Genomic DNA, 15,186 nt, shown 5'->3' on the forward strand with positions numbered 1-15,186 from the left:
CCAGAACAGGTCACACTTAAGTTGGTCCCTCAGTGAAAGGCTACTTTTCTTGGAACAGCTCTATACTAAAGCGGGGAGGAACCCCTGGGTAGAGTTTGTGAGGTAAGGGATGTGGCAGTGGCCTAGGACATTTATGAAAAACACCAGACACTAGAGTAAATGGAGTTGCTAGTAACAGAATGGCTCAGAAATTATCCGTGCGTTCTTGCATTCATTCATCTGACCTCATCTCAATCGTTTGCTTTGTGCTAAGGAATGAAGATGGAAGGACAAGTAAAATGCCTCAACCATCTCTTGGGTAACTGTGTTAATGGACTTATCTTTGGGGTACGTGGAAATAATGCTTTTTGTAAAGGAAACAGAAGAAATCTCCACTTCCACTGTGGTAGCATAGAAAATCCCCAACCGTGTCTCAGAGGCCTATTTTCCCACAGCATTTCTAGTATTTCTTCTTCCACTCCTTTGCATAGAAGCACCTTCCGGTACTAACTTGGCCTTTTACTCAGTGATCATAGTTACTTTCTACAGAGATCCATCTGGCCACAGATTGTTTGCAGAATGGACTGAAATAGGGTAACATTAGAGGCAGGCCAGGTCAAAGGGCTCTTCTAATAACTCCCCCTGGATTTCTCTCCTGTTAAGTAGTTACCTCAATTGCCCACAAAGCACTTCATGTCAAAGCATGGTCCATGTCTAACTGTAGTCTGGCTATAGTGAACTTAGACTTTCACACTCCTGACTCCATAATTAGACTTGGGCATTTCTGTAATATTGGGATACTTACGGTCTCTCATGCTTTGACTTGCCTTCCTGTTTATCTATCCACTGAAGAAACTAGAAAATGACGTCCAAGGCTCAGCAAAATGTTTCTCCCTTGGGGAGATGTCTAGCTCCCATCCCGATACCCAACTTAAATACCCCTTCTCTTTTATCATGCTTATTTCTATGTCATGTTTATATCTATGTCATTTATTGAAGCATTCATTTATAATTTATATTATGTCACATCATAAGTATTCTTTATTCCATTCTATCAAAGTCACTATGAAGAAAGGGACACAGATATGTCATTTTTTAAATGTCTGGTGTCTAGTGTTCTGTTGAGCATGGAGTTCATGCCATAAATAATTGATGAATGGGTGGGCAGATTCTATTTGTAAGTGACAATCCAAGAAAAAACAGAGTTTAAAGAATATGATGTGTAGCGAGAATTTCCATTTATTTGGGAAAAGAGAAGAATGCAGAGCAGTAACTGTTGGTATCTGCATAAGAAGAAATGTTCTTCATCCTGCCAGCAAAGCGAAAGTAGGGGAAAGTATTTAATCTAGGAGGGCTGGATAAGGTTAAGATTAGTTTTCACCAAAGCAAGTCTGGCTGAAGGTAAACCTTTTCATCCTCCTAATACTTTTCTGTGTTGGAGCAGTATTCCTGATTCTTAAGACTTGTGGTGAGGCTTAACTGAGAACTTTGACCCTAGAAAGCATGACACAAAGTCACAGAAGCAGGTAGAGATTGTCCATATCAAATGCCCATCCCTTCTACTGAGGTTCTTGTTTTTTCTAGTCAATGGGACCTTTCATCTCTTCAAGAAACCCACTCTCATCACTGACACCTCTGTCTGTGACACCATCTGCTCATTCTCCTTATTGAGTTTTCTCTTCTATTTCTAGACTGTCTCTGCCATTCTTATTGCTTAATTTGGCCCTTCATTACCCATAGCTTAGAGAATTCAATCAAATTTTTCAACCAACTTTGTTTCTACTCTCCAGAGGTTACTTTGAGATGTTAATTTCCTTTCCTCTTACATATATTGCTTTCCAATTAAGTCTTCATATCACTGTTACAAAGCTTTCCAAAGCCCAGCTCTGTTCATCTTCTCTCCCCCCATATCCAATGCTGCATATTTAACAGCAGAGGACCCAAAACAACCCAAATGTTCACCAATATGGAGCCAGATTTACAAACTCTGGAAATCTGCGTAGTGTAATGGGGTAATAATAGTGTAATAGTCATCTAGTTCTCCATGTTACTTTGGAGTGATCGCCTTTTCACTAATAAAAGCAAAACAAAATGCAAAGTATGCTGTCATTAATCAAAGAAAGGAAGGGATATTTGTCAGGGTATCAATAAAGGTATCAAGGTGAGAAGAAATGTGATGCAGGAGAGTAGGATGAAAGCTAAATTTCTTTGTTGATTTGTAGTTTTTAACATTTTGAACCATGTGAATCCCTCATGTAATTATAAAACAAGAAGAGCAAACTTTAGGCACCAGAAGTATAATGAAACAAATGAATCTAACTGGGTACCTAGTTGGTAAAAAAGAGAAACTATTTTATGTGACTGTACAACATAATAATTTGCGCAGCCTTCAGGGGATGTATTCCAAGAACAAAACGAGTGAGGATAAAACATCTGCCCAGTAGCCTTTTTGCTGTGATTCTGAGTGTGTCCTTTATATAACATGTGATAAGGCAAAAGACTCATTAGGTGTTGGTAAAGGCCAAGGTACTTTATGTGAGGAAAGGAGGGGATATAAATACATAATACCTAAGTTTTAACATCAGTCTTGCCACTGTGGGTTCGAATTGGAATTGCTTATGTGAAATCAAGATATATGTTATCTTTAAAATAGCTCTGTCCAGTGAAAGGCTTACAAAGAGTCCTCAGCCCAACGCACCAAGCAGTTCTAAGGATTCAGATCTTGATCTTAAAATAGGTTGAAATAGTTACTAAATGGAATCCGGGCTCCTTGGAGAAATGCCTGACTCCTTATCTGGGGCAGGAAATGAACGAGATGAGACTGGAACATCGCGTCATACCAGGCAGTGACTTACGCCTCTAAGACTTCTGGGATCTGTCCAAAGGACAGAGCCAACCTCATTAGATTCTTCCAAACCAATGATGGGCAAGTGGAGCATCAATAAGATAAAAATGCAGTGCATTGAAATCCATCATCTATGTCTAATCCATGCTTTAAAAGAAAAGAAAAGAAACAGAGAGAAATTGCCAGGTGCTTGTGGCTCATGCCTATAATCCTAGCTTCTCAGGAGGCTGAGATCTGGCAGGAAAGTCCATGAGACTTGGTCTCTCCAATTAACCCACAAAAAGCCAGAAGTGGAGATGCAACTCAACTGGTAGAGTGCCAACCTTGAGTAGAAAAGGAACAGTGCCTAAGACCTGTGTTCAAGTCCCAGTACTGGCACAAGAAGAAAGAGGAGGAGGAGGAAGAAGAAGAGGAAGGAGCGGAGGAAGAAGAAGAAAAAACATAAATAATCTTTGGAGGAAGGAGAATACGACCACTGAGCAACTCCAATGAATGAAGAGGTCAAGACAATGAAAATCAATGCTGCTTTCATCATTTTATCCTCCATGACAGCACACGGCGCCATCAGGCCTCTTAGCACACATGAATCTCTCTAGCCTCTGGGCCTCAATGAGGAAGGCTAGTTAAATAGCTCTCTGTGCATTTCATCAAGAAAACCAGATTGAGGGAAAGCCTAAAGGGCAGATCAGACAGTTTCATCATCAAAAACATGTTGCAAGGGAAGAACAGAAAAAAAAAAAAGAAGAGATGGGGGAGTTCTATAAAACGGTACAAAAGAAGACTGGAGAGTCATAGACTGCCTCTTACTTTGAATATGCTACCCATTTAAATATTCCCCTGACTTTAATATGCAACCTGTTAGGCCTGCCAGCAGCAGGAAGTGACCTACAGGAGCGGATGGGAGCTCAGAGGCCCTCAAAGGTGCAGGTGAAGGTATGTGAATGCTGGCAGGGAAATTTTAGGGACAACAGGAAACGCTCTTACTTTCTTGCTTTCTTTGGATTTCTGTGATGAGAAGTATTTTAATTGATAAAGAGGAATCCTGTGTGTAGAGACAGACATACTGGACCATGACAGACCAATCAGCAGGACGCAGGCATCTGCCCTGAGACGAGGGGTGATATGGAAGTGAGCGGGCCTAGATTCTAGCATCAGACCCTGGAGTGTTTCTGGAGGCTTGTTGACGTGCAGATAGCAGCCTTTCTCCAGAATGTCCCATGCTTCTTGAACGAGGCCCACACATCTGCCTTTTAAAGAAGTTTCCAGATGGAGCAGGGACCAGACTGTGAGTACCTCTAACAATGGCAGCAAGACAGCTGCATGCCGGTGATGCAGGCTCCTCGCTGTGTTTGCGGCTCTAGTGAGGGGCATGTTTGATGTTTTCTAGAGTAAACATGGAAAATAAATTCAAGAGAACCCCAGGAAAGAGCCAGGTCCTCTACTGCCCATCGCCTGCGTTCATTAGCAAAAGGGATGAGGCCGCTGCTGCACTGCAGGGCAGTGCCACCAGGTCTGCAGGGAGAAGAAACAGTGGCTCTCAGGGGTGTCTGTGCCTTTGCATTTGGCCACTCACTGCAAGAACAGCAGTTTCCCCAAGGTTTCTCCCTGATCCTACCACAGCATTTACTCCTAAAGAGGGGGACGCCAGGCTCAGCTATGGAGAACTCACATGCACATGTTCTTTTGACCAGGCATGCTTGCACGTCTGAGGTCAAGAATCATGAGTTCTGGCCCACGGTCCCTCTACTCGCCTTGTGGCATTCATTCAAGCATGAATCTACTTCTACTTTAAATAATCATTAGAGTATCTCCTATATGCGAGGCGTTGTGCCAGCTCTTGGAAATAGAAACTAGAATTCACGACAAATCAGACTTTTGTTTAGGTTGGTGGTGGGGCTTGAGCATGGGACCTGGTCACTGTCCTTGAGCTCGTTGTGCTCAAGGCTAGCATTCTACCACTTTGAGGCACAGCACCAGTTCTAGTTTTCTGGTGGCTAAGTGGAGGTACAGGTCTCAAACACTTTCCTGCCCAGGCTGACATTGAACCATGATCCTCAGATCTCAGCTTCCTGAGTAGCTGGGATTACAGGCGCGAGCCACCATGCCCAGCTACATACACAAACATTTTCATACTTCCTCAAAAACTTCCTGGCCCTCCGGAGCCAGATAGAAACTAAAGGCCTCCCAACGTGTTGTTCTCTCTTAATTTGCTCTCTTGTTTTCTCCAAGCTTGAACCATGCTCAACCTGACATGCCCTAAATACCTTATGCTTTCCTTCCTGCAGGCATTCCTAGTCTGCTTTTTCCTGGTGGGAGATCGCCCCTCCCTTTCCTGTGTGCCAGTATCTTACCATACTCCACCTCTGAGCAGAAGGCAGGGCTTTTGTCCCATGCTCATTGGCATTCTCACACAGTGTCTAATGTTGGAACTCGTGGCTCTTTCGCCAGCTCTCCACACAGTCCCATAACCCTTACGCACCTATCACCTCTGTCTGCCTCTATATCCATGTTTATCTCCATATCTCCTTTTGTAAATATAATTTTGTCGTTATTATAGGGTGTTGTAGAGGGGTTACCATTTCATTAGTCAGGCAATGAGTACATTTCTGTTTGGGGGCAAGGTCACGCCTTTCTTGCTTCCCCTCAGGTCCCCCTCCCATCCCTTCCCACAAGTTAGTTACATCATTCACTTTCCACATAGTGTGTACTAAACAGTAAGATTGCATTTCTTCAGCCTCCCTCTGTGTCTGCATCCCCCTCCTGCTCCCACAAAAATAAATAAATAAACACTACCGCCACAAGCAATAACAACCACAATAACAAACCTGGTTTGTCTCCATATCTTCTAGATTCCCTGGATTTTAAGTCCCTAGAGAATGGTGAAAATGTGAGCACATTCTTTTCCATTATTTTATCTCAGAGCATTGTGTGCAGACTTCATAAATAGTCATCTTCAGAAAGGGTTGATTCTTTGCACACATGACTTCATATTCTTCGTAGTTCCCTAGACAACATAATAGGTGCCATGTGCTCACATATGCCACACACACACGTCCACATACACACAAAGCATTCCTTTGTCTGTCTGTCTGTCATTGTGGGTTGTTACTGTGGACCGTGCCCGGTTGAAGGGTATTTTCCAGATGGAACAACCACAGAACTTCCACCCCAGGTGTGAAATGTCTCTTTTCTCATCTGCATGTAAAATGGGAAGGCTTTGTCCAAGCTCACCTCAGAAAAGCATCAGGCACGTGACATGAGATCCACCCTTGTAATCCTAGCTGCTTGAGAGACTTCCAATGAGAGCCTACGGTTCAAGGCCGGCAGTGGAAGGGAAAGGTCAGGAGACACCCTTCTCAGCCCACAGCTGGGCATGATGGCACATCTGTCCTCCCTAACTTAGGTGGGAGGCTGAGACTGAGAGGATCATGATTTCAGCCAGCCTGATCAGGAAAAAAAAACAAACCCCACAAGACTCTATCGCAATGGAAAGATGCTGGACTGGGCATGGCACCGCATTCCCGCTATCCCAGCTCCAGTGGGAAGTCTAAAATGGGTGGATCCCAGTTTAGGTGTGTGCCCGGGCAGGAAGCAGAACACCACAACCCAAGAAAGGACTGGAGATCTGGATCCATTTTCACTGCCTTGCTAACAAGTGCAAGACTTTGAGTTCAAACACCAGTCCTGCATCCCCTTCCCCCAGCTCCATGCGAAGCCACCAAGTCTGCTGTGGAGTGCCCTGCTCCACTGGCCACTGGTGATTCCGCTGCACGAGTTCTCTTGGCACCTATCTACCTAGTGAAGAGAGGAAAACCAACCCCATATTCTCCTTTGTGAAGAAGGCTGTTTGGTTGATGAGTTGTCTTCCACATATAATCACCTTGTGCCAGCCACTCCATGAAGGGTTCGAGATCTGAAGCTGAGTTTAATCAGGCAAATGGAAAGGGTCGTGCTCAAAAATCTCAGAGCAAAGAGAGCCCCGAGGCTCTGGCAATGACCCACATACGGGAGTCTGCCCATTAGACCCGGCCATCTGTCCCTGAGTGAAACAATTCACTGAAACGCCCTTGCATGGACTGCCTTTGGTTTCAGTGACCTTGGAGGAAGCCTGAAATCCAGAGCCTTGTGAGCCACATGCGTGCTTCCAACAACATTTCTATAAGCCTGTCCTGATCTCTTCATCATACCAGGCTGCCTGGATGCCTGGTGTGTAGTTAGTTCCTCAGTCATTTCAAGGATGAATTGCTATTCAGTCCATGCCTGGAATGAGTTAAGACGCCCAGAGCACGTCTGACAGCTCCGCATGGCACAGTGCAATTGCAATTAAGAGAAGGCAAACCATTCGCAACATGCCACCCCCCCCCCCGACTTCCTGCTCATCTGGAGGCAGAAAATAAAATGGTCAAACCTTAACCTCAGGCTGCTCCAATGCAGAATTACCCTCCCCCTCCAGCCCCTACCCCCTCTACCCAGGCAGAATGGCTGGTGTCCATTTCTCCCTCCCCCACTCCCAGCTTTTGTTATTTATTTATTTATTGCAAACATAAGCTGAAACATGAGCCATGACTCAGTCCCCTGCTAGCGCTGCCTGCATTGATTTAGGCTGAGTTCAGATTTAGCACATAACTGTATTCAATTTGCTCCACTGCACTGCCTAGAGATAAAAGGCTCGGAGGGGGGAAAGCAAAAGCTTCAGCTTGTGTCAGTCTTTGTGGTGATGTCATTGCCATGAGAGTGCTGAGAGCCCAGAGCCCGCCGTGATTCTTTACTCTGCTCTGCTGTCTCTGAGAGAACTGCTTGCAGCCCCAGAAGGCTCCAGGTCCCCGAGCCCGCCCGCTGATCCTCAGAGTAGGGCAGCGCCAGCAGTCCCGCCTGGCTACAGCCAAAGCCGGAGGTGCTTCCCTTCATCCACAACTCCGGGGCTGCACAACCAACACTTGGTTGAAAATCCAGACGGGGGGATGCCAGCCCCTAGCATGGACTGTGATGTTTCTACTCTGGTTGCCTGTGTGGTGGATGTGGAGGTCTTTAACAATGTGGAGGTTAAGGTATGCACCTGGGATCTTCTTTATCATTGTTGCCTTCTCCGAGCGGGGTACTGAGACCTTGGTGAAAGAGTTTGCAGCTCACAGTCTGGGCTAGAAATGCAAGTGGTGCATGCATGGCTATAGGAATTAGAATAAGTTATTTGGGGATGTGATGAGGTTTGCCATTGTCTGGGATTTATTTTTTTCTTTTCTCTTGGGAGATCTCCAGTCATCTCTTTCTTAGTAGACATGTTTGCATAGTTGTCTATTGTATCTTCATCACTAAGGAGAATTTGCCAGCTCTTAATGTTAAAAGGGATTTTAAATCAATATTCACGGAAGATAACTCACAAAAAAGCACCACATTCAGGACGATCAGACAGTGGGACAATAACCCTCGCTGGCTTGCCACTTAAATACACTAAGATATGTTCCTTGATCGAGCAAAAGCGGCTCTACAGATGACAGCTTCAATCCTCATGGCTCTGGAGATTGAAGTTAAAGAGAAACTGCCTGAATTCTCTTTGTCCGGTGCACAGTGGTCTGTAAGAGAAAGTTCAGGTAATAAATAAATAAATTTTGCAATGTAGGACTTTTTATTTCACAAGCTGGTCTTGGCTGAGTGTCTGCAGCAGTTGTTTAATTGTTGTGGGTAACCTTCCTCTGATGTGGTTCAATTTTATTGTTGTTGTGTTAAGGTGTGTGTGGGGGGGGGCGCTTTGCTTTTTCAGTTTGGTTTTCTATTTTGAAAAAGACCCGTGCTTGTCAAATCAGAATCTTAGTTCTTCTCTTCTTTTCAGTAAAAGAACCTGCAGAGCTTCTTTTTTAAACAATTCACACACACACACACACACACACACACACACACACACACACACACACACACACAAACCAAGGACAGTTGTTTGTTCGGTGGTGGAATGAAGAAAGGCAGTACCATTCTCTGTTAATCCTGACTTACAGGCAGCCCCTGCATCCTTATTGATGAGTGTGCAGGTGACAGCCCTGAACCTCACAGGTGGAGATTTGTCACCAGCAATGAGGGCGACATCACTCAGTATTGCTGTTTTGAACCATCGAGTTTGATCAATTGCTTTCTTGTTGTTCTTGCATACTGAAGAGTTACCAATTCTTCTCCCAACACTGTGTCTTCCTCCCATCCTAAGAAGGTCAAGGAAATTAGAATTGGTGTTGCCTGTGGCTGCACCTAGACCAGAAATGTGAGTGTTCAGACTGCCCTGCCAGGTACCACGTAAGCACTCCAGGAGGGATGGAGGGTGCTGAGACCCCTCTGTATAGAGCTGACTTAAAGTTCAGGACTGAATGGAGATTCCATCCTACAATCCCAGGATCAAGAAAGCAGCTTCCTTTCCCCAATGTGACTTTTCTCTCATTGACCCCAAGAATGTTCTAAGACATTTCCAATCATTCTGATTTAAGAAATCACAGTAGGAAAATATTTATTGGGGATCTGTGATATACTAAGATTGTAACAGGGATATTTCCTAACACGGGGAAATTAAGTTCTACTTCTGTGGCATAAAATAGCTCTTTGGTCAATATTTTCTTGAGATAGAGACAAAAAATTAAAGGAACCCATGGTGCTTACAGTTGAATGGCTGGGATGTCCTCATAGAAAAACTAGGACCTGAACTTCAAAATGGAAGATATTTATACAGAAGCAAGGAAGGCATAGCATCTTGCAGTTGAATGAGTCAGTGGTTAGACTGCAGTGTGTGCTGTGTGAGAGATAAGCAGGGAAGAAGGGAAGGAGGAAGCCAGGACCAGATAAGGATGCAGTTGCTGCTGTTCTTTAGAAGTGTATGGGGGGTTCTGGGAACATTCCCCCTAGAAAGATGGGGTGGTTGTGCATTCTTTCTGCTGATAGCTCTGAATTGTGATGGGTTTGGTTTATGGTGGGCAAGTTTTCTCGGAGGTTTTCTCATGTCCTCCCTTACTGGCTTAGTGGGAGGATGAGAGGAAATTTTGCATGTAAAAGATTAAACACAGGGCTTGACTCATTTTCAGTGCTCAATAAATAGAAGCCACCCATCATCCTTGGCATCTTTTGTTTACACATTCTCTGAAAAAGGTGGTAGATTTGTTCACTTTAGGGGATGCCCTGTCTCAGCTGAACAGACAGTGATGATCCAGTACCCAGAGATCCACAACAACAGAGAGACAGACGAGACAGAGAGGCAGAGACAGAAGCAGAGGGACAGAGCAGAGAGACAGACAGAGAGACAGAGGCAGAGACAGAGACAAACAGAGATAGACAGAGGCAGAGAGGTAGACACAGAGACACAGACACAGACAGAGACAGACAGAAACAGAGACAGACAGCACAGAAAATATGGCCCTCTATTTCAAATATGTAGCCATCTAAAAAAGCATTGATACCAGTTCTGAGCAAAGATATATATTGTATTTATTACGTAGAAGAAAATTAACAAATAAAAATGGGCCAAAGCGATTTTTTTTGAGCAAAGATATAAGCCTAACTAATAGAAGGAGAAGGAGAATGATGGGGGTGGAGGAGAACATTGATCACGATACGTTGTACTCATAAATTGACATGCTGAATTGAAATCCCTTTGTACAGCTACTTAAAGACCATAAAATTTAAAAGGTCGTTTAAAAGTGCTGACCATGTTATGGTGATGATGAGATTCAAAAGTAAACTTCTGGTTGAGTGGGCTAGGAATGTGGCTTAGGGGTAGAGTGCTTGCCTAGCATGCATGAAGCCCTGGCTTGCATTCCTCAGTACTACATAAACAGACAAAGCTGGAAGTGGTGCTGTGGCTCAAGCGGTAGAGTGCTAGCCTTGAGCAAGAGAAGCTCAGGGACAGTGCCCGGGCTTGAGTTCAAGCCCCAAGACAACGTTTTGTATTTTTATATTACTCGGTTGATTTGCAATTCCTTTATATAACTGATTAAAGATAAAAGTAAAAAATTTAAAAAGAGCAGTCTGCCATATTTGTCTGTCTTTGAAAATCCCATTACCGGCGTTGTGGACCTGACTCCTGGAATTGCTGCATGCCAGTGGTCAGAGTTTGACATCTGAACCCTTAGCAGAAGAAAAGTGATATGACTGGCTAGAGAGTTGTATGACAGAATTTGTTTTTTCCCCCGGATACTCTCATATTTCTGAAAATAGTCTTCCTGATTCAGGAAGAGCCAAACCGTTGGGAAAATGGAAGGAATCCGAGGACGAGGGAGGGAACTGGCCTCCCGGTGGTGGTTTCCAAACTGGACTGCGCGCTGGTCTCTCTTGGAGAGCATTTAAAAGGATGGATGATGCCCTGGCCCAGGGCTCCCCATCTCCAACAGCACTGCTCTGAAGGAAACTGGGTTCTGGATGGTTATCTGGAGCCAGGGTCCTGATCCTTCTGGTCACAGGTGGGTGAGTGAGGACAACCTCACTCTGCTTAAGCACTTTGGTCCAGATCCCTCGATCGATTGTGTATGCATCAATACTGCTTGACCAGTTCCCCAGACCCTCAGCTTCTCCGCCTTTTCTGACCTGACAGTGAATACTCCTCCACTGCTGTGGCTGAAAGTTACAGTGGCTGCCTGGAGCAGAGTGCATCGTCCCTCCAAGTGACAGCCAAACGAGGGAGCAGGGAAGATGGGGAGGAGAGATCGCCCCTTCTTTGCCGTGGGTGGTTTCTCACACCCAAAGAGCAGCGGGCTAGCCCAGGTTCCTATCCAGGCTTGTCTCCATGGGGTTCCACACTGCTGACACAAATTCACAAGGCTCCCTTCTCCTCACTAGAAAAGTCGAGGAAAAAGACAAGTTTGAAAAGAGATGCAGAAGTGTTCAAGACCCTTCATGTTTAGACGTGAGCCATTCAGACACTGCTGCTGCTGAGGTAATGCTTTGGGCCCTGGGGGATGGGCGAGATGACAACCTGCCTCCGGAAGTCCGCTTTCTCATATGGGAGACAGACAGTGAACTAACAACAAATAAGCATATCCTGCGATGTCAGGTAGTGGTGAAGGCTAGAAAGGAAAATACATAAAATCTGAAGCATACTGAGAAATGGATGTTGGCGGGAACAGAATGGCTCCTTTTGAATAGAGGACAGTGGAAGCATCTCTGAGGAGGTGACATGGACACTCTCCTAAGAGCGATGGGAAGCTATGAATGCAATAGTGAGAGAGCTGAGGGAAGAATCCCTCCATAGGTGGAAAGACAGACTACTTTCTCTAACAGGGTCTTACCTGGCTCCATTTGTTTAACCTGGTTCCGTCATTCATTCATTCATTTGGGGACAAACAAAGACCATCTCATACCATGCTGCAGCGTCCAGAAACATCCCACTTAACCACTTCATGCTTCATTTTAATCTTGTTGTATGTCTTAGTGGAGAAAATATAAACGGAAGTTTGTTTTCACCAAAAGTTTGCTTGCCACCTGAGGATTGCTGTTGGTTGGTTATTTCTCTTCTGAAAGGCGTGCGTCATTTTTCTCATTTTATTTCTATTGTAGGCCTGGATACACAGTCGTGTCTATTGAAGTGGCACGATGTGATGTTTTTATACACATTGACACAGTATAATGCGCAAATCAGAGTATTGGGGCAAATCCATCACTTTAAAATCTTACCAATTTTAAAACTTTAAAATCCTCTTGTCTAAGTTCTTCAGAAATATAAGCATTTCTCCACTTTTCTGGACATGCCATCATCACGCTGGCAAAAAATGAAAAGTACTTCTCTGAGTATTCTAAGTAATGTTTCACACAACAGTACAGGCCACTGCGTCACCATCTGTGCCACGTTATTAGTTCAGCTCTAAAATGACCATCTCCAGTGACCATGAAATCCCTTGGGCATCTGAACCACTGGAAATTTCAAAGGACTTGTTTAGCTTGGTAAGAGTGGTTGGAAAGAGAGAACAATAATTGGAGTGAATGTGCTGGATATCAGGGCTTTTTGTTTTGTTTTGCATCAGTCCAAGGGCTTGAACTCAGGGCTAAGCTGCTATCCCTGAATTTTTTTTAGCAGATCACTACTTCTGATTTTTCACTGGTTAATTGGTGGTACGAGTCTCATGGACTTTCCAGCTTGGACTGGCTTCAAACTTCAATTCTCAGATCTCAACGTCTGCAGCAGCTAGGAGTAGAGACGTGAGCCACCAGTGCCCAATTTCAGAAACTGCTCCCAGAAGCAGCCTGTGGTTTTGTTGAGGAGTTTGGCAAGTGCCCAGTGGAGGAGCTGGACAGGACCTGGAACTGAATGGTGCTGCAGCTGTAGGCAGCTCCTTCTGAGTTTTTGAAGACCATACTTCCACACAGCAACTTAGACACAAAAACCCTCTACAGGGGCTGGGAGTTTGGCCTAGTGGTAGAGTGCTTGCCTAGCATGCACAAAGACCCGGGTTCGATTCCTCAGTACCACATACATAGAAAAAAGCCGGAAGTGGTGCTGAGGCTCAAGTGGTAGAGCTCTAGCCTTGAGAAAGTCTAAGGACAGTGCTCAGGCCCTGAGCTCAAGCCCAGGACTGGCAAAAAAGAAAAAAAAAGACAATAGAAAGTCCTTAGTTCCCAAATTAAGTAAGGCTTATTTCAGATTTAAAAAAAAAAACATAAAAAACCCTCTACAGTTATTCATAGTAACTTTTCAGTAGCAAAACTTTTGTTTCCTGGTCAAAGAAAAAATATATTTTTAAAAAGTATATGTTGCGGGCCGGGAGTTTGGCCTAGTGGTAGAGTGCTTGCCTAGCATGCACAAAGACCCGGGTTCAATTCCTTGGCACCACATACATAGAAAAAAGCCAGAAGTGGTGCTGAGGCTCAAGTGGTAGAGCTCTAGCCTTGAGAAAAATCCAAGGACAGTGCTCAGGCTCTGAGCTCAAGCCTAGGACTGGCAAAAAAAAAAAAGTATATGTTGCACATGATTTTAGTTTGTGAAAACCATAAAGGGGTATGCAGGAGACAAAAGAGTGACACATGCACAGCAGATTCTAGAAAAACAAACAAAAATTCTATTTATTTGATGATGGTAAGGACTAGAATTGAGGCTGTTTTGAAAATAAATGGATGAATGTGAACTTTATAGTTACAAATAACTAGCCCTAAGAGTTTCTTTGTGAAATTTAATTTTCTTTAAAAAAAAAACAAACACATATTCAGTATTTTTTGCCTCTGAAAAAAAAGTTGCTACTTTTTCTTTTTAAGGCATGCTTAAGCACAAAAATGTTAACTAAAAATCTGATGATGTGTTTAAGCTGCTGAAAAGCAAAACATTGGTTATTTTTGCCTTTAATCGGAGTATAAATTGTTTCCTGAAACAGATTTTGATGTTGAAAACTCAGAGAGTGATTTTTTTTTTGCTTCCTTAGTGATTCTCTTTGAGTGCAGCTATAATTCACAGTGGCCTGTTTTAGTGTTTTCTGATAAATCTCAGAATTGACACATAAGAAAGGAAATGATACCTAGCATTTGTAATCACTTTATGTGTTTAGCTTGTAATCTTAACGAGCATAGCTATTTTACAGTAAAGAGCCCAGCTATCTAGGGAAGTCATATGCTTTCTAACCCACTCCTGGCCTAGAATTTCCTTATGTAAGGGGACAAATTTCTTTATTTAAAGGGAGCCTAGGCCTTATTGCCTTCCAAAATAAGCTGATTCTAAAATAAGATTTAAAAACACCTTGAGAGGTCATTTCAAAGGGAGACCTCAAACAGATACAAAGTTACACCAGGTCCACTCTTATTTGCAATGGAAACTGTAGTAGGGATCAACTTTCTGTTCTAGCACTAGGGTAAGGTTGGAGCTTAGGTGTGAGATTTTCTTGTGGCTTAGGTGTGAGATTTTCTCCTTATGTCTAGTGGTGTATAGGGTATGTATGAACATTTTTTGTGTTGTACTGTAAACATTCAACCTTGGAGGAGCATTTACCAAATGTGAGCAGAAATTTCACCATCCCAAGCGGTCCCGAGCGCGTCCTGAGCGCGTCCCCTGGATCAACATATGTGATCAATACTATATAATTTATATCTATATGGAGAAAGATAAATAAATATTATGTTAGAAGGAGGAGCAGTTTCAAAAAACTGTAACAACTCTGCTTTTTCCCTAAAATATATTTCAGACATGGCAAGTACCCCTGATAATGTCTAAATATTCCAGAGTATTTATTGATCTGCTCCTGAGGCTTGGAGGAGTTAAAGTTTTACACATTACTTTTAATTGGCTGAAATAGCACTCAGACTATTCTTTCTATGACTGGAATATCCCCAAGGATAAATTAATGTTGATCATTAATCTGGAGGTATAAATCTTAGAGGATAGACATTGAGTTCACATATAATATTTATATTTTGTTCAC

General features: G+C 43.6%; 1 protein-coding gene across 5 annotated transcripts in view; it reads left to right on the top strand.

Moving 5' to 3' along the window:
• Window positions 1–15,186, top strand: part of Rcan2 (regulator of calcineurin 2) — a 143,291-nt gene that overhangs the window by 80,636 nt on the left and 47,469 nt on the right. Inside the window, exons 1-2 of one of the 5 annotated variants that reach the window (XM_090355536.1) lie at window positions 7,795–7,872; window positions 11,627–11,723. The exons of 2 other annotated variants lie outside the window; for them this stretch is intronic. In XM_090355536.1, coding sequence (XP_090211662.1) covers window positions 7,811–7,872; window positions 11,627–11,723 — 159 coding nt within the window. In that variant the 5' untranslated portion in view covers window positions 7,795–7,810. Of the gene's footprint in view, window positions 1–7,685; window positions 7,873–11,626; window positions 11,724–15,186 lie in introns of those variants that run through there. 2 more of the 5 variants (XM_090355537.1, XM_090355538.1) reach the window with 2 other exon arrangements.

The sequence above is a fragment of the Megascapheus bottae genome, chromosome 22 (assembly GCF_031878675.1).
Source record: "Megascapheus bottae isolate mThoBot1 chromosome 22, mThoBot2.hap1, whole genome shotgun sequence".
NCBI lineage: Eukaryota > Metazoa > Chordata > Mammalia > Rodentia > Geomyidae > Megascapheus > Megascapheus bottae.